We start from the raw sequence: 17,803 nt of genomic DNA, 5'->3' as shown, positions 1-17,803 counted from the left end.
GGTATGGCCTCAAACACAAAGAGTGAAATGTTACAATTAACCCCATAGTCTGGGTTAGTTGTAACATATCCTGGGGTAAAATGTAACACAATGAAATAAGGGTACTAACAAAATATTAACATGTAATCTTTGTTTATTCAACACATGAATGCACTTACATCCATTTATGTAGCTGTGTGTGTGTGTGTGACAGAATGCAGAAATCTAACTTTTGAACATATTCCAACCCCCCCAAAAAAGACAAATTATGGAATTTTCTGCAACTGAATATTTCATTAATTTTGGTTGGTCTTCCTTGAGTTTGGCCTCATTGGCTCAGTGGGCATTATAACCTACAGCTCTTGCACCAATTTTGAACATAACAATGAAGCTGAAAAAATGTAGTTGTTCACCAGCATCGCAATTCCATTACTTTTTATCATACCTTTGTGTGGTTTGCAAAGTGCTTCAGAAAGATGAGGAAATCTGTTTCTTGCAACCATCCTGATTTATTTCCACTACCAATACTTCCTACTGGTCCATCTCTGACACAGTGGTCTGCATAATGTATGTGTGGGAACACAAACAGTGGAGGAATTGTGTTGCCAATGGCATTAACCGCATATACAAAAGCGACCAGTGAACCTCTCTCTGCTGATGTCGTTGCCCCAACTTGTTTAATATAAGTTAAAGTAATAGTGTGGTAAGTTGTAACATCTGCATTATTGTTACAACTAACCCAGACTGTTGCTGTTACAACTGACCCAGACTCCTATAGCCATGAACTAGCTAACATTACAGCCAACGGCTAAAACATTAGCACTAAAGACTTACACAGAATATATCCCCATAGACATACAAATAACATAATTTAAGTTTGATGAGTTTAACTGCAAAGCAGATGATGCTATTAGAAATTGAAATAAAGTAGAAAAACTTACTTTTTGGCATACAAATTACTTTTTTTCGTGTTAAATTGTCTGTGTTTGACAAAATGTGCTGATTTTTCACATGTGATAGCAGAACTGAGTTGGGCATGCACAGGATGAGTCACATCATTTGAAACTTAGCCCTGACTGGAGAAATTGGAAGTGTTGCAACTATCCCCGGTCTCCCCTACTCAAAGCATCTCGCACATACATTCATTCATACACATGTTCAAACTCCGATGGACGCATCAACTCAGGTCTTGAAATCTTGCACAAGGATACTTTGACATCCAGACTGCAGGAGCCAAGAAGCAACCCATCGATTGCCAGAGAAGCCGCTCTACTTCAGTGTCCACCTGGGCTGGATGTGAGGCTGGTGACAGCTGGGTACCCATATAGTACTATCACAGATTATAAAAAAAATACTTAATGGTGGCAAAGGAATAGTACATTTTTATTTAAAAAACACATGCATGGTTCATTTATTGTTTGTGTTTTAGCGTGATGTGTATTCAGTCTGGATACTGAAGGCACTTTCAACACACTGAAATAAATGTGTGTGTGTGTGTGGGGGGGGGGGGATCTCGATCTCGGTGCCGACACTCAAAAACAAGCAATGTTTTTTTTTCTAGTTGTAACATACTGTATTGTCACATTTTTTTGCTATAAATGTACTATATTTAAAACGCAAAGTACTTCCTGTGATGTACAAAGTATTTGGAACGTACGAAACGTGACTAAAAGGAGTAAAATGTTGTTATAGTTTATATTAGACATCAGACTGTGAACTACCAAAGTGGATATCAGCCAGTTAAAAAAAAACTGTCTGCAATGCGATTGGCCCAAACAAGCCACCTGCCAGCGGTCCTGCGCTCTGATTGGTCTTCCAGACAGACGCCTACCCCTATTACGTGACGCAACCACGCTTGCTCTTTACATTGAGCCTTTCTGTGCCACGGTTCATATATCTTTAACAGCATAACGAGTTCACCGCTATGTCTCTCGGAAAAGCTGCCCGCAGTTTGGTGAGCCCGCTCCGGGGGGCTCTGCGGTGTTCGGGCCTGAGCCGCAGCTACACCGCTGCCGCTGAAGCCCGGGCGGTGCTGGAACACGAGCTGGAGACGATCCGAGCCGCGGGGACGTGGAAATCGGAGAGGATCATCACCTCCAAGCAGGGTCCTGAGATCAGCGTGGACGGCAGTCGTGGCAGTGAGTACTAGGAGTTTCCAGTTACAGCAGTTTTATAAGTGAGCAGTAGCACCCTCCTCGGTGATGGTCCTTAAACGCACCGTCCCAGGTAAGGTTTCAGTTCTGCCACGTTCTTATCTCAGCGGTGAACTTGAAGTAATCCCTGCTACTCCCTTGTTTTGCACTTCTGAAGCTATTCTCGGCGCAGCCTTTGGAAAAACATTAACCAAGAACTCGTAACAGCAAAAGTATGAGATTCAAGCTTTAAATAATTCAAAATAATTTGTAAAGTGGTCTTTATATCATCAACAGAAAGCTGTTTTGTGCTTTGTACAATGCAAAGTTCATTGTTTGACTTGTGAAGGCTCTAGCATTTAACTGCACTGCACCAGTTAATCTCTGCTTTATTTGCTATTGTTCCAGCAAAGCAGCCGATCACTGTTTATATTTCAGCATGAACCCTTGCCAGAGATTGACTCTGCTGATTTATGAATGGGCCACAGACTTTAGGTCGTGACCCCTCGTGCACCAAAACGACCCCGTTCATTTCGTGTGCCCAACAGTGCCACAGTCCCATGCATTGTTTTCTCTGTCACTCTTTGTCTTCTCTCTCTTGTCTCGTCTGTAGCCTAAAACTACAAGCAGAACTTCTACTCCCAGCTTTGACATGCTCAAAGAGGTTATTATGGGACAGTGACTCTCTCTCTTTTTTAACCTTAATTTTCCTTTTGTGCATCCAAAATTCTCTCAGGTATACTGAACTTCTGCGCCAACAACTACCTCGGGCTGTCCAGTCATCCAGAAGTGGTCCAGGCAGGAATCGATGCTCTGAAGACACACGGTGCTGGACTGAGCTCTGTCAGGTTCATCTGTGGGACGCAGGTCTGGTGCTTAAAGATCACGCATATCACCCCAAAGCTGTCTAATTCATGAGGTTAATTTTGCGTAATGCGTGATTTACAGGATCTCCACAAAAAGCTAGAGCAGAAGCTCGCTGAGTTCCACGAGAGAGAGGACTGCATCCTCTACGCCAGCTGTTTCGATGCCAATGCGGGACTTTTTGAGGTAGGTCCAAATGGATTTGAAGCTAAGGACCTCCCCCGTTACGATCAGTATAACTCTGAATTATTCTCACAACAGGTGCTGCTGGGCCCAGATGACGCAGTGCTCTCTGACGAGCTAAACCACGCCTCAATCATCGATGGCATTCGCCTGTGTCGAGCAAAGAGGCTGCGGTACAAACACATGGACCTCGGTGACCTGGAAACCAAACTCAAAGAAACTCAGGTGCGTGGAGTAAAACATTCCTTCTTGATCCAACTCTCCTTGCAGTGTGTTAGAAGAGAGTGAAAAATGACAGCTTACTCAGAGGAGGTCACACACCGATCACCTGCGCTCTCTGTTGTCCTCAGTCGTCTCGTATGCGTCTGGTAGTGACAGATGGGGTCTTCTCTATGGATGGGGATGTGGCTCCCTTGCGAGGGATTTGTGACCTGGCTGAGCAGTACGGAGCCATGGTGTTTATAGACGAATGTCACGCCACAGGTTTCCTAGGGCCTCGGGGAAGGTGGGTAAGAAAAGACTTCAACTGAAAAATCATAAATCGGTTATTTTGCAAAATAAAATACAAAAGACCCCTAATCATAAAAGTGTAGTGCCCAAATATCATTTTTAATTTCTAAGAGAAGAGTGGATTGTTATGAACAGCCTTTTAGGGCAGTTTTTTTTTTTTTATTCAGTGTCTTTTTCAATATGACCACTAGGTGTCGCCAAAGCCCCGTCTTACAGTAACTACCGTGAGACTGGGCTCTTGATAAAGTTTAGCTATCTCTATTATCAAGAGGTGACGAACTAATGTTACCACTTCCCTCTGATTTGCAGAGGAACTGATGAACTCCTTGGAGTGATGGATAGAGTTCATATTATTAACTCCACTCTTGGCAAAGCGCTGGGAGGAGCAGCAGGTATGACTCCATTCTAACATGAAGGCTCTCATAACATCTTTTTATTAAGTATAAATTAGTAAAACATTGTACATTTAACACAGACATAGAAAAGAAGCATTTGTTTAGTGTAGTGCATCGGCCCACCTGACAATTCCACTTTTGATATTTACTCAAAGTTTTTCCTGTAATAAATGCGAGTGTAAAGTCCCTTTTCCATTAGTACCTACTCGATTTTCAGGGTTTTCCATTAGCTAATAATACCTGTTACCCAGGTACTGTTTTTGAAACTCCTTCTAACCGAGGTTCCAAGTGATCCGAGCAGGTACTAACAGACTTATCCAAGGTGTGATGTAGTTGTTTTGTTTTCTCTCAGGTGGTTACACAGTCGGCCCAAAGCCTCTCATTGACCTACTCAGGCAGCGCTCACGGCCCTACCTATTCTCCAACGCGCTCCCCCCTCCTGTGGTGGGCAGTGCCACACGGGCTGTGGAACTGCTGCTTGCCTCCAACGAGATTGCCCAAAGCATGACGGCCAAAACGATGCGGTATGTTTTGTTCTTACAAACAGTGGAAGTCTTCTATGTTTTTAGTGTTGTGTACATCATAAACGCCAATCGATTTATCTGTAGCAATACTAATATCATATATAGGATGTCCTGCACTTAGTGATAAGGTTTATACTGCTTACAACTGGTTTTACCAATTTGTGAGTATAATAGTTTTCTCTTTGCTGTCAAATCAGGTTCAGGAACAAGATGACGCAAGCCGGCTTCACCATTGCAGGCTCAGCTCACCCCATCTGCCCTGTGATGCTTGGCGATGCACGTTTGGCCTCTTTAATGGCTGACGATATGCTAAAACTTGGTGAGACCATAGACTGTATATAATAGATGGAATGTTAGCCATTCATTTTCAAAGAATTAATGTTCAAATTCTGGCCTCTGCCATGTTGTTGTTTTTTTTGTTTTTTTCTTTAAGTCAGACATGACCGTGTTTTGATGAATGACAACTGCTAAGTTATTGGTTTATTATGCTAGCAAGGCTGGTTAGCAAGCTCTAACCTGAGTAAGTGCTATGGCTACACAAGCTAATTAGTGCTAAGTAAGAAAGAAATTAAATACTGCTTTTACACTCATCAACTGACCACACTGACTTGCTGGACAAGCTAGAACATCCTGTTTCCCGTACAGCCATTTATCAGTAAGTCAAGGTGGCCACAAGCTTAAATTGACCTTATTACAGTTTAAAATTGTGAGTAATAAAATAATTCACCACCTGCACTGTTGTTGTGAAGGGGGAAACTACAACTAGAGACCAAAAGTAGTTTTTTGTACCAAGCTAAAAAACATGTTCATTTCTGGGAGTCTGAGGATTGACTCACTTTTGGAGAAAGCCTCAAGTGGCCGCTCAAGGAACTGCAGTTTTTTTGGCACTTCCACGTTAACTTTATTTTTTTCTTTAATGTAGATGAAACTGACTCACTTAGCAGAGAGTATGTGAATCTGCCACTGTGTTTATACAGTGTCACAGTAGTGTCTTCCCTCCACAGGAGTGTATGTGATTGGATTCTCCTACCCAGTCGTACCAAAGGGAAAAGCCAGAATCCGTGTTCAGATTTCGGCAGCACACACGGACGAAGACATCGACCACTGTGTTGACGCTTTCATCCAGACTGGCAGGAAGCACGGCGTCATCTCATGAATCGAACAAACGAGCTGGAATCAGAAGGATTCAGAAAACTGCTTGAAATTGCAGGGTCACGCTGCCTGTTACTCAAGATCCATGAATGATGGTGATGGAAATTTTAGTTATATTTGTAGGTCACTGGAGGTGAATGTTATTTTTGTGCTTGCTTAACTGATTAAAGCACTTTTGCTAAAGTGTTTGCATTGGAACAAAAAGGGCAGTTGATTAAACACTTTTCATGAGTGAGAAAATGTTTCTGAAAGGGCATTTATCCACCCCGCAAATGTGATTCTGATGACTGTGAGGATAATGGTGACACATAGTGTGCATAGATTATCAGCATGTGTGGTAAACATTAAACATCCTTCAAAGAGTAGAAGAGTTTTATTCATAAGAAAAGTCCATAATTCTCCTCTGAAGTTGAGATGCTAAATGCTAGATGTGTGATACCACTGATTTCCTTTTCGATCCCAAGTAATATTCAGGGTGGTATCGACGATACTGATCCGATACTTTGTACAAAAGCTTATTTTATTTATTGTATCTCAAATTATAGCATCATAATGATTACAGGACATCAGATTACTTGTTCTTATCACTTAATAATGCAGAGTTCATCATATAGAAATAAAAAACCTGAAGTTGTGCGCTATTTGAACACCTTGCCAGCAGCACTAAAGGACTCCGTGAGAGACGTCTGTCTCGCCCTAGCAGCACCTGTCCCTGTCCTCCTCTTCAGTTCACCTCAGCATACGCTTGTCATATTCTGTGATATGATTTACTCTGAGGTGTTTGACAAGGTTAGTGATGTTGCCACAACCATACATGCCAACCCTCCCGATTTTTCCGGGAGAATACCGAATTTCAGTGCCCCTCCCGAAAATCTCCCGGAGCCACCATTCTCCCAAATTTTTCCCGATTTTCCACCCAGACAACAAAATTGAAAAACCATATTGCAGAATTCATAGCGCGGCCCAGCCAATTCCAGTTTCCAACAATGGCGGCAGCGACTTAGTTTTAATATTACTCTTATTTCTCTTTCTGGGTTGCAAAAAAAAAAAACTTAACATATTTTCAGGTGAGAATGTAGCTGTGTAAACTTCAAATATCTGAGCCGATTGACACATCATTTTCAAACCCCCGCGGTCTTTCGCTACTCGGGTTAATATATATATTAATATTAATTTATATATATATATATATATATATATATATATATATATATATATATATATAAATTAATATTAATTTATATATATATATATATATATATAAATTAATATTAATTTATATATATATATATATATATATAAATTAATATTAATTTATATATATATATATATATATATATATATATAAAAATTAATATTAATTTATATATATATATATATATATATATATATATATATATATAAAAATTAATATTAATTTATATATATATATATATATATATATATATATAAATTAATATTAATTTATATATATATATATATATATATATATATATATATATATATATATATATATATATATATATATATAATTAATATATATATATAAAACTTTATAATTTAACTTTATTAATCCCTCGGGAGGGTTCCTCCGGGGTTTCACACAGCTGAATAAACGTCAAACAGAAAATGATTAAACAGAAGAGTTTACGTCAGTGCCCGGTTATATTTTAGATAGCAAGGAGCAGACGGCAGCGTTTCACTCCACCGAGGGAGCTCGTGACGTACTATGGTAAATGGCCTGTATTTGTATAGCGCTTTTACTAGTCCCCCCCCCCAGGGACCCCAAAGCGCTTTACACACCCAGTCATCCACCCATTCACACACTGGTGGAGGCAAGCTACAGTTGTAGCCACAGTTGCCACTGACAGAAGCGAGGCTGCCATATCGCACCATCGGCCCTTCTCGCCAACACCAGTAGGCGGTAGGTGAAGTGTCTTGCCCAAAGACACAACGACCGAGACTGTCCGAGCCGGGGCTCGAACCGGCAACCTTCCGGCTCCCATTGAAATTTGTATAACCTATTTAAAATCTAAAACTTAAAATTGTCCGTAGCCTACTGTTGTTACCACTGTCCTGTTTGTAGTGATGTATCTCTTGACAGTCGACCAGTTGGATGGAAAGCTTCAGTTCATCACAAGGCTTCATCTCAACATCACTAGTGTGCAGGCAGGAGTGGTGAAATGGAGGACCCAATGTGCAGACTGTGGAGACAAACGTGAACTCAAACAGCTTTAATGCTAAACTCAAACAGAACAAAACTTAGGCTGCGTTCACACTGCAGGCGAAAGCGCATCAAAAATCGACTTTGACCCTGTGCGACCCATATCCGATCATGGTGTGACAGTGTGAACAGCACAAATCCGATGTTTTCAAATCCGACCTGGGTCACTTTCGTATGTGGTACTGAATCCGATACAAATCTGATGTTTTAGAAAGCGACTGCTGTTTGAATGGTCATCTCGCATTAAATCTGTCTTTTACGTCACTGACACAAGACAGACGCCAATTATCAGCGCCCAAGAAGACATCGCGAACGCTTCCGGGCCATCCAGTATAGATGTTAGTGAAACTGTTGGGAAGACAGCGTTGGAGAAACGTGAACATTTTATTTGTACTGTATAATCTGCAGATTCTGACAGAAATCTGCAACTATCCTTTGAAGCACCGCTCCTCTCTAAAACAGCAATAAGGATAATTATTAGGCCATATGTAAATAGCACAATAACTTTATAACTTAAAGCAAAATTGGGAAATGTAAAGTCCGAAACAAGTCTTTATATTAAAGCCATCAGTCAAACAATACTGTTTGGTTTGGGTCTAAACAGAGCGCGTTGTGTGTGACGTCTGATTTTGCGCTGTTACGGCCCTAGCAGGGCCTCCTCCTGAAGGTGCCTGTGTGGGCGTGTCCCACCACCTCTTCTGCCTGAGGTGCCACCTTTCCCTGTAACACAGCTGACTCACATCAGTAATTAAAAGTATTTAAGCCCAGGGAAAGGTGAGCTCTGGGCCAGAGTGCCATTTTGTGTGGTGTTTCCAGCTAGTGAGCTGTGTGTTGTGGTTTCCAGCTAGTGAGCTGTGCTTTCCTTTTGACTTTTTGCTTTATTTGACCAACGCCTGAGTTTTGTTTGTGTTTTGTTGGTGTTTTATGGTGATAACGGTTTGTCCGTCTCTTTTAGTTGACTTACTTCAATAAAACCGTTTTATTTAAACTGTTTCGCCTCCTTGACTCCTTTTTCTGACCCGGTCACTTTTGTTACTTCCCCCTCACCGCCTAGACCCCCCCCCCCAGGGGAACGTAACAGCGCATGCGGACCACTTTGAGCGTTTTCACCTGCAGTGTGAAAGTAGCCACAGGCAGGCCACACTGCATACATGATGGTAGATCACAACATGGACACAGAGAAACACAGGGCTTAAATACACAGAGGAGCAATCAGGGAATGGGAAACAGGACGGAAACACAGCTGGGGCAAATCAGGCCTAACGAGACAGGGGAAGCAAAACCAGACACATTAACATAAGACATGGACCTTCAAAGTAAAACAGGAGACATAACACAGAAATGCAGACTTGACACAGGGATACAGCAGACAGGGGAGACAGCAACTAGGGATCACAGACAGAAAACCAGAACACTAAAACTCTAACAAAACCCACACAAATAACCTAAACTAAGAATAATCCTATGACCTATAAGGCAAAGCTAGAATATAATGAAATAAACAAAATCAAAGAACCAAAAACACAAAACACTGGGTCGACGACCCTGGCAGCCTAACACTTGTACCCAGAATGGTGCACACAGGCTACAGAACTAACACACTGTTTTCATCATTAACACACTACCACTCAAAATTTAAAACACATGTTGCAACCTCTTCTTCTGCTTTTTGCTAGACTGAATACAGCTTCATCCATGAAGATGTATTCATGAGGCCTAACCATTGAGTCAAGCTCAAAGATTCTCTTTACACAACAAACTAATTTTAGTTCTGTAAATGAAATAGTATAATGTATACATGTGCTATGTATACAAGTATACTTATGGTATTTTGGTATTTTGTTTAGAATTGAAGGAAGGCCACATGAGGGTGCTCACACCAGGAGACACTTATTGTGGATATGGTCCATCAGAATAATGCAATTTGACTGCGTGAAATGCAGCAAGAGAATGTAAAAGACAACATACATGTTGAATCTAGCAAAAAGGAGAAGAAAAGGTCGCAATGTCGTAGGTCAACGTGCCATTATTGAACTGCCTGGCCAGCGTGGTGGAACTGTAACTACGGTATCTGTGCTGCCATCAGCAGCTATGGGGTTCTCCACAGTCATGTTACTGTTGGGCTGTACAACAATGAACTTATAGTAACATTCCCAGATGGTCTACGGGATGCTTTGCTTGATTAGAGAGATCGCGAGCAGGCAGAGCATCCCATATCATTTGGGCCAATGTGAGCTTTCACCGAAGTCCAAGAATATGCAATTGGTTTCACAATGAACAGCATTTTATCAATGTGTTTCTTCCACCGCAATCTCCCTTTTTGAACCCTATTGAGGAGTTTTTCTCAGCATGGAGATTGAAAGTATGAGACCGAAACCCTTACAGGAAAATTTACTTCAAGCATTGAATGGAGCTTGTGGTGAGATAGCAGTGGAATCTTGCCAGAGCTGGATTCGGCATGCTAAACGATTCTTTCCTCGCTGCCTTGCAAGAGAGCCCATAGCATGTAATGTGGATGAAGTCCTGTGGCCTGACCCAGCACAGAGGCGTGATGCTGAGTCTTTAATTAGTAGGGCACTACTGCTGAAAAGCAGTTAAACAGCATCTTCAATGTTATTAGAAAAGAGCTGTTATCCAGTAGTTTAAGATTAAAAAAAATTGCTTTATTTATTAATTTTAGGGTTTGTTTCATTTTTTGCGCTACATTAGAAAACATCAAAATAGCATTGTCATTTTTGTTATTTGTGTTTTGTAATCTTTATAAAAGCCTAGAAAAAACACCTTTTAATCTTTTGTATATGGCGAGATGCTGTGGGCACCTAAGTCTTTGATAGTGTAGAATTTTCAAGTCAGTACCATGGTTGCATCTACTGAAAATCTCAGTGACCTTGACTTCAAGGTCAGAGGTCAACCTTTCTGAAAATCAGAGGAGTTTTACATTTATAATACAGGTATGTCTACTAGGAGGCTGAAGGGTAGCACTATATATTTATAAACAATCAAAAACAACAATTATTACGCAATTTATTTCCAATTTGTATGGAATTTATTTCTGTAAACGTGGTGTTTTAGGTCTGATTGAAGGACTGATGTGATGGTAAGGTGTCCGCTGCTGCGCTTTGAAGATTGGTAGGCTTTCTTTTTTTAATTTTCACAAGAATTGCTACTTCCCCTAGAGTTTTAGCCACTCCAACAATCAGAAGATTTCCCTATGAGCAAGCATTTAGCGACAGTGGGAAGGAAAAACTCCCTTTAAAAAGGAAGAAACCTTCAACAGAGCCAGGCTCAGGAAGGGACAGCCCTCTGCCACGACTGGTTGGGGTGGGGGGAGTGAAAATTTAAAAAAAAAAGCCAAAGTGATCATTATTGCAGCAGCTTAATTAATTTTTGCATTGTAATTTGCTGTTAATGTCATTTTCCAACCCCAGTTTGTATTTTTATCACTTTTGTCCAGGGTGGAAGATGCCATGCTGGAGACTGATTCAGTATGGTCTTTCAATGTTGATACATGGGAACCTGTTAGAGAGGCCAGGGCTGAAAAAGGGATGCCGGAGAACCTGAGAGGGTGTTATCCGCTGGTGTGCATCCAAGGCCAACATCTTTTTAATTAGGCTGACAAATAAGCGTTGGCCAGCTTCTGGTCCTCGTCTAAACATCATTATTTGTTCGAGGTCATCCAGACGTGTAAGTATTATGTATCTTGTCTCCAGGGATTCATGTCCTGTCCCTGGAACAGAGCCTTTAAATTGTTCTTCCGTCTTAAATGTCCAGCGCTGTTGTTTGTATTTGTCTCCAATGAAATAGTTTTCAGTGTACACGCCAGAGACTAGCACATGATCTGGTGGCTGACCCTGAGTCTCTATGATGAATTTCAGATAATCATAGTCATTCTCCGAAGGGTAGAGTGGCACCCCTGTAGCAAGCTCCACAGCCACCAGCCCCAGAGACCACATGTCACTTGCTTCGTTATAAGGAAGGCCAAGCATAACCTCCGGTGCACAATAACCAACCATTCCCACACAGTCACCAGGCATCACTGCAGACGCAGGACATGCGAGGCCAAAGTCTATAAGTTTGACTTTGATGGGAGACTCATGGCGGTTTACAACCATGATGGTTGTTACACAATCATACCAAAACTCTGTCCTAATAGTTTCCACTTTCTCTTTTGTATCAGACATACTGAGACAATATTCGGGATAAATAACCATGAAAACAATTTATTTATTAAGTTTAGAGGTTTACACATCACATCATTATAATCATTGAGCCTATCTGACTTTAATCGTCCACTTGATGGCGCAGTAGAGCCAATGAATCGTCACAGTGCTTCGAACCATGAGTCGACCAGTTGGATGGAAAGCTTCAGTTCATCACAAGGCTTCATCTCACCATCACTAATGAAAGCTCTTATAATTTGGCTGCTATTAGAGACCATTGATTTAGGCTCTCTTTGGTTACTACGTGGATCTTTTTTCAGACAAATTAATGAAAAAATATATAATAAATGGAAAAACAGAGTACAAATGTGGACAGTTAACTGGATATTACAGCGCGATTTCTGCTGCCCCGCCCTCTCGCTCAGTCGCTTAATGCCTGAGCTCGGATCATACCAATATCAGGGGGGATTCACGCACAGTCGTAAATTCCCACAGTGTGCACTACGTGCTTCGAATATTGTGTTTACTTTTTGTTTTATACAGTTGTCAGCCAGGCATCTAACTATGAAAAAATTACACTCCAAAAGACCCCGGGCTTCTGACAAAACAACCCGGGCTTAAGCCCAGTAAGCCACCCCCACGCTCCGCCCCTGCTCCCCACGCTTCCCTCTACCCTCCTCCTGCTGTCTTTTTCGCGCCATCAGTGCTCACAAGCTCCACCTTTACTTTGACAACCCACCTCCGAGGAGCCACGCCGACCAATAGCTATGCACGGCCTTTCCTATCAGCCAATCAGAGTGCCGGAGATGACGCCATGCAGAGGAGGCTAGCGGGAAAGTGAAGGGAAGGAGTTCAGTTTTTCCCGCGAAAGAGACGCCGCAAGGAGGCTTTGTGTGCGGCACCTTACGTCCTGCTTAGTTCTTACTAAGAAGAAAAAGTTGTTTTTGTCTGGGTTTGCTTCCTTACACTCCGCTTTCTTCGTGTCTTTTGCGACCTGGTTCATTCAGCATGTCTGGCTTTGACGACCCAGGAGTGTACTACAGTGACAGCTTCGGAGGTGGAGAGGGCCCCGGCGGGGACGAAGGTGGACAGAAGCGGATCCAGATCAAGAAGCGGTTCCGTGAGTTCTTGCGACAATTCAGAGTGGGGACCGACCGCACCGGCTTCACCTATAAATACAGGTACGGTAACAGCGATCGCACCGTGCTGTTGTTTGTTACACAGCCGCACCCTGAGTGTTCAGGATCTGATCTCAATATGGGTAATATAGCTAACAAGAACTGTCTTTGTTACAAAGTTACTGTTGAGATTATTTTTTTTAAAGTGCTCATTAGTCTGGCAGGAGGCCTAAATACAGGGGCTGCTGAATTTGTGGAAAATGTAGACTCTAGCACAGAGGTGTTAAACATAAGGCCCGAGGGCCAAAATCGGCCCGACGAAGACTCCAGTGTAGCCCAAGGAAAGGCTTTGGAAAATGTGAAGGAGTGTGTAAATGTTGGACTTTTAACTATATTTTTTTATCAGTTTTACAGCTTTTCTTGTGAATAAAGACCTCCCCCATGGTCATCCATTCTATACCAAAGTAATAGCTAAACAGTTAAATGACTAAATTGAACTTTTCTGTCGACTATCTGGTTTTGTTTTACAGTGGATCAATGATAAAAAAAGGGGAAAAAGGAAACTGCTCTGGCCAACTTAAGATTAAAGTAGGATGTATGTGGCTGATGAGTTTGACATCCCTGCTCTAGCACGTCTTGAGCTTCATAACATGTAGAGACCAACAGTAGTTATATTTGTGATCCTTTTGTGAAGCATCTGAATCATTTGCCATTAAAGCTCTAAATGTGCCAATTTTGGGCTCATCCAGCCTATGAATTTGCATTATTTTCACTTGTACCTAAATTCAACTAGAGATGAGCTGAAGCGACACTACACCTTGGGAGAGTACTGGCTGGAGGTGGAGATGGAGGACCTCGCCAGCTTCGATGAGGATCTGTCAGACTGTCTTTACAAGCTGCCGACTGAGAACCTGCCTCTGGTGAGCATGTCACACCGCACAAACTCCGTCCCGGTGGGCGATCCATCTGTCCGACGCATTTGTCTGAAGGTCTGCTTTTAATTTACAGCTGGAGGAAGCCGCAAAGGAGGTGGCCGATGAGGTGACCCGTCCCCGGCCTGTCGGGGAAGAGGCTGTGCAGGACATCCAGGTCACGTTGAAGAGCGACGCTCATCACGCATCCATCCGCAGCCTCAAGGTACTCTCAGGCCTCTTTGTGTGTCATACTGTAGGAGTTACTGACAGGTTGATCACACTTTTTCTTGTTTTTTTTCTTTTTCTGTCCACTGCAGTCTGAGCAGGTGTCTCGTCTGGTGAAGGTGCACGGCATCATCATCTCTGCCACGGCGGTCAAAGCCAAGGCCACCAAGGTGTGTCTGCAGTGTCGCGGCTGCCGCGCCGTCATCCCCAACATCCCCCTGCCTCCAGGGCTGCAGGGTTATGCCCTGCCGCGCAAGTGCAACTCGTGAGTATTATGATGGGGTAACGTCCCTCCGCTCGAGTTCCTCACCCAGAATCACCTTTAACGAGGCTCCCTCTTTTCTCAGTGAGAGTGCTGGCAGGGTAAAGTGTCCTGTGGACCCTTACTTCATCATCCCAGACCGCTGCGTTTGCGTCGACTTCCAGACACTTCGCCTGCAGGAGTCCCCGGATGCTGTACCGCACGGAGAGATGCCCCGTCACCTGCAGCTCTACTGCGACAGGTAAGCACCTGTGTGACTGACACTGAGCTTTTTCTGCTGCTGTGCTGCTTTTACACTCGTGCTTTTTCCCACCTGTCTCTCAGGTATCTGTGTGACCGCGTGGTCCCAGGAAACAGGGTGACCATCATGGGTATTTACTCCATCAAAAAGATGGCTGCACCAAAAGCCAAAGGCAAAGAGAGAGGGGTTGGCGTGGGTATTCGTGCGTCCTATCTGCGAGTGGTCGGTATCCAGGTGGACACAGAAGGCGCAGGTGAAGAGGTTTTGCATTAAGACGTGGGTGTGATGCGTTTCAGGCGAGCAGAGCTGGCTTTAAGTGTGGATATTTTTTCCTTTTTTAGGCCGTGGTGCCACTGGATCCGTCTCCCCACAGGAAGAGGAGGAACTGAGGGCACTGGCTGCTTCTCCTAACGTCTACAACTCTCTGTCACAGTCTATAGCGCCATCCATCTATGGCAGCGATGATGTGAAAAAGGCCATTACCTGTCTGCTGTTTGGAGGTTCAAGAAAGAGGTGAGCTTTAAGCGCAATACATAGATACCCACCTTTATTGTAAAAGTCCCTGACTTACCCAGCAGTGCTTTCGTTTTCTGTCCTCTGCAGGCTGCCTGATGGTCTCACTCGTAGAGGTGACATCAACCTGCTGATGCTGGGTGATCCCGGCACAGCCAAGTCTCAGCTGCTGAAGTTTGTTGAGAGATGCTCGCCCATCGGGGTAAGTAATCCTGAATGGATTGTCGTCACTATGACAAATCCGGTGTAAACCCCTCACACTGATCCTGAACCTCGACTCTGTCCCCTGTAGGTCTACACCTCCGGTAAGGGCAGCAGCGCGGCCGGTCTGACTGCCTCCGTGCTCAGGGACCCCAGCACCCGAGGATTCATCATGGAGGGGGGAGCCATGGTGCTGGCCGACGGCGGAGTCGTGTGCATCGACGAGTTTGACAAGGTAAAAACGAAGCAGCACAAGTTGCTAAGTTGCAAACAAGAATTCAAACTTGGCACAAAATAAACTATCAGTTGATCTCCGGCTTCATTATTAAAGATAACACTGTGTTTGTTGTCCAGATGAGAGAGGATGACAGAGTGGCGATCCACGAGGCCATGGAGCAGCAGACCATCTCCATCGCTAAGGTATCGCCTCTTTGTGCATTTAAGGAAAGTAAAATGCAGTCGCTGTGTTGAAGGCAAGCTAACACGTGGGCTCTCCTCCCAGGCTGGCATCACCACCACCCTGAACTCTCGCTGCTCTGTGCTGGCAGCAGCCAACTCCGTGTACGGCCGCTGGGACGACACAAAGGGCGAAGACAACATCGACTTCATGCCCACCATCCTGTCCCGTTTCGATATGATCTTCATCATCAAGGACCAGCACGACCAGCAGAGAGACATGGTAAGGAGGCCGAAGGTCTGCGGCGTTAAACCCTCGTGTGGTTGGAGCTGTTACAGAGTGTAACTGTTTGAACGCGTCTGTTTACAGACGCTGGCTCGCCACGTGATGAACGTCCACCTCAGCGCGCAGACGCAGACCGAGGGTGTCGAGGGCGAGATCCCGCTGACCACATTTAAGAAATACATCGCTTATGCAAGAACGTAAGTGTCCTGGAGTTCATATATTAGTTTGATCGCACACACTGTCATGTACTTAGTTTAAAAAATAAATAATAATAATTTGCCCATTTACAGTAAGTGTGGTCCTCGGCTGTCTGCTGCAGCTGCTGAGAAGCTAAAAAACAGATACGTGGTGATGAGGAGCGGAGCACGAGAGCACGAGAGGGAGAGCGACAAAAGAGCCTCCATCCCCATCACAGTCAGGTAGATTTTTATTTATTTTAATAAATGATCATGTAAATGCGTCTTTTTACCCCAACTTAAGTACTTGGATCTTCTCGCTTCATCGTCTGTCTGATGTTTCGGGTTTTCAGGCAGCTGGAAGCCGTCGTGCGCATCGCAGAGTCGCTGGCTAAGATGAAGCTGCAGGCGGTGGCTGGAGAAGAGGAGGTGGATGAGGCCCTAAGGCTCTTCCAGGTTTCCACGCTGGACGCTGCACTGTCTGGCAGCCTTTCAGGTGGGCGTTGGTCATGTTTTTGGGTCTAGTGGATAGATCTACCTCATTAAACTGAACCATATTAGCTATTCCATTAAAGAATCTTTTGTTTTTGTTTTTAATTTGCTGGAAGCCAAGTGTTAAGCCTCAGCTAAGCATGCCAACCACATTTTGTGTCCAGGAGCGGAAGGCTTCACTTCTCAGGAGGACCAGGAAATGATCTCTCGCATCGAGAAGCAGCTGAAGAGACGCTTCGCCATCGGCTCGCAAGTGTCAGAGCACAGCATCATACAGGACTTCACCAAACAGGTGAGAATATCAACCTGGGGACACAACAGTGATTTGACTCTGTGCCCAGCTTGTGTTTCGTGTTCCATTGGGATGATTACAGGAATAGTGTTCATTTCTCTTTTGCCAGTCATGTAAAAACAGACCTCAGAAACATTTTTTACATGCCTGACAAAAGAATCAGTTTTGGTCTGGGTCCTGTTAGTAACCTCTTTCTGTCCTTCCTGCAGAAATATCCAGAGCACGCCATCTACAAAGTCCTCCACCTGATGTTAAGGAGGGGGGAGCTTCAGCACCGCATGCAGAGAAAAGTGCTCTACAGAGTCAAGTAGAGAAAAGTGCTCTATGAGATAACCATATTGTTGTTGTTGTAAATAGTTTTCATTTGTGGTGTTATGTTTGCCAGAATAGTGTCTCATCTCAGCTGTAGCTCTGTACAGCAGGATGCATGCCAACAGGGTGGATGAAGAGTCACTGCTAAGATGGTCCTAGTGCTTTGTATCAAGCTAAAGATGTTACTTAATGTCTGCATACCGTGTTTAAAAAAATAAATAACAATAAAGTATTGAAATTCACATTAAAATG

General features: G+C 43.5%; 2 protein-coding genes across 2 annotated transcripts; both read left to right on the top strand.

The window, feature by feature from the left end:
* The first annotated feature begins 1,815 nt into the window (after nucleotides 1–1,815).
* Nucleotides 1,816–6,107, top strand: gcat (glycine C-acetyltransferase). The gene is made up of 9 exons (XM_085403217.1): nucleotides 1,816–2,117; nucleotides 2,848–2,978; nucleotides 3,060–3,161; nucleotides 3,237–3,383; nucleotides 3,509–3,663; nucleotides 3,978–4,060; nucleotides 4,416–4,587; nucleotides 4,785–4,906; nucleotides 5,592–6,107. Exons 1-9 carry the CDS (start codon nucleotides 1,904–1,906, stop codon nucleotides 5,741–5,743), a joined length of 1,278 nt encoding a protein of 425 aa, XP_085259343.1. The 5' UTR covers nucleotides 1,816–1,903; the 3' UTR covers nucleotides 5,744–6,107.
* A 6,866-nt stretch (nucleotides 6,108–12,973) lies between these two features.
* Nucleotides 12,974–17,801, top strand: mcm5 (minichromosome maintenance complex component 5). Its single transcript, XM_085403216.1, has 16 exons — nucleotides 12,974–13,304; nucleotides 14,035–14,161; nucleotides 14,250–14,378; nucleotides 14,473–14,645; nucleotides 14,728–14,883; nucleotides 14,967–15,136; nucleotides 15,225–15,396; nucleotides 15,487–15,598; nucleotides 15,689–15,832; nucleotides 15,952–16,017; nucleotides 16,100–16,276; nucleotides 16,364–16,476; nucleotides 16,570–16,698; nucleotides 16,809–16,951; nucleotides 17,112–17,239; nucleotides 17,449–17,801. Exons 1-16 carry the CDS (start codon nucleotides 13,132–13,134, stop codon nucleotides 17,548–17,550), a joined length of 2,214 nt encoding a protein of 737 aa, XP_085259342.1. The 5' UTR covers nucleotides 12,974–13,131; the 3' UTR covers nucleotides 17,551–17,801.
* The last annotated feature ends 2 nt before the right edge of the window (nucleotides 17,802–17,803 follow it).

The sequence above is a fragment of the Rhamphochromis longiceps genome, linkage group LG4 (genome assembly GCF_057381845.1).
Source record: "Rhamphochromis longiceps isolate RC_006_pf linkage group LG4, R_longiceps_female_GT1.1, whole genome shotgun sequence".
In the NCBI taxonomy this organism is placed as follows: domain Eukaryota; kingdom Metazoa; phylum Chordata; class Actinopteri; order Cichliformes; family Cichlidae; genus Rhamphochromis; species Rhamphochromis longiceps.
Note: the sequence above shows the minus strand (reverse complement) of the source record. Positions and strands in the feature narration are given on the sequence as shown.

What these genes read in the sequence shown, in the direction of transcription:
- mcm5 (XM_085403216.1), top strand. Translation starts at nt 13,132, where the DNA reads ATGTCTGGCTTTGACGACCCAGGAGTGTACTACAGTGACAGCTTCGGA. An exon ending in TTTGGAGGTTCAAGAAAGAG is followed by an intron (nt 15,397 to 15,486) that starts GTGAGCTTTAAG and finishes TGTCCTCTGCAG; the next exon opens with GCTGCCTGATGGTCTCACTC. An exon ending in TACAGGACTTCACCAAACAG is followed by an intron (nt 17,240 to 17,448) that starts GTGAGAATATCA and finishes TCCTTCCTGCAG; the next exon opens with AAATATCCAGAGCACGCCAT.
- gcat (XM_085403217.1), top strand. Translation starts at nt 1,904, where the DNA reads ATGTCTCTCGGAAAAGCTGCCCGCAGTTTGGTGAGCCCGCTCCGGGGG. An exon ending in CCAAACTCAAAGAAACTCAG is followed by an intron (nt 3,384 to 3,508) that starts GTGCGTGGAGTA and finishes TGTTGTCCTCAG; the next exon opens with TCGTCTCGTATGCGTCTGGT. An exon ending in TGACGATATGCTAAAACTTG is followed by an intron (nt 4,907 to 5,591) that starts GTGAGACCATAG and finishes TTCCCTCCACAG; the next exon opens with GAGTGTATGTGATTGGATTC.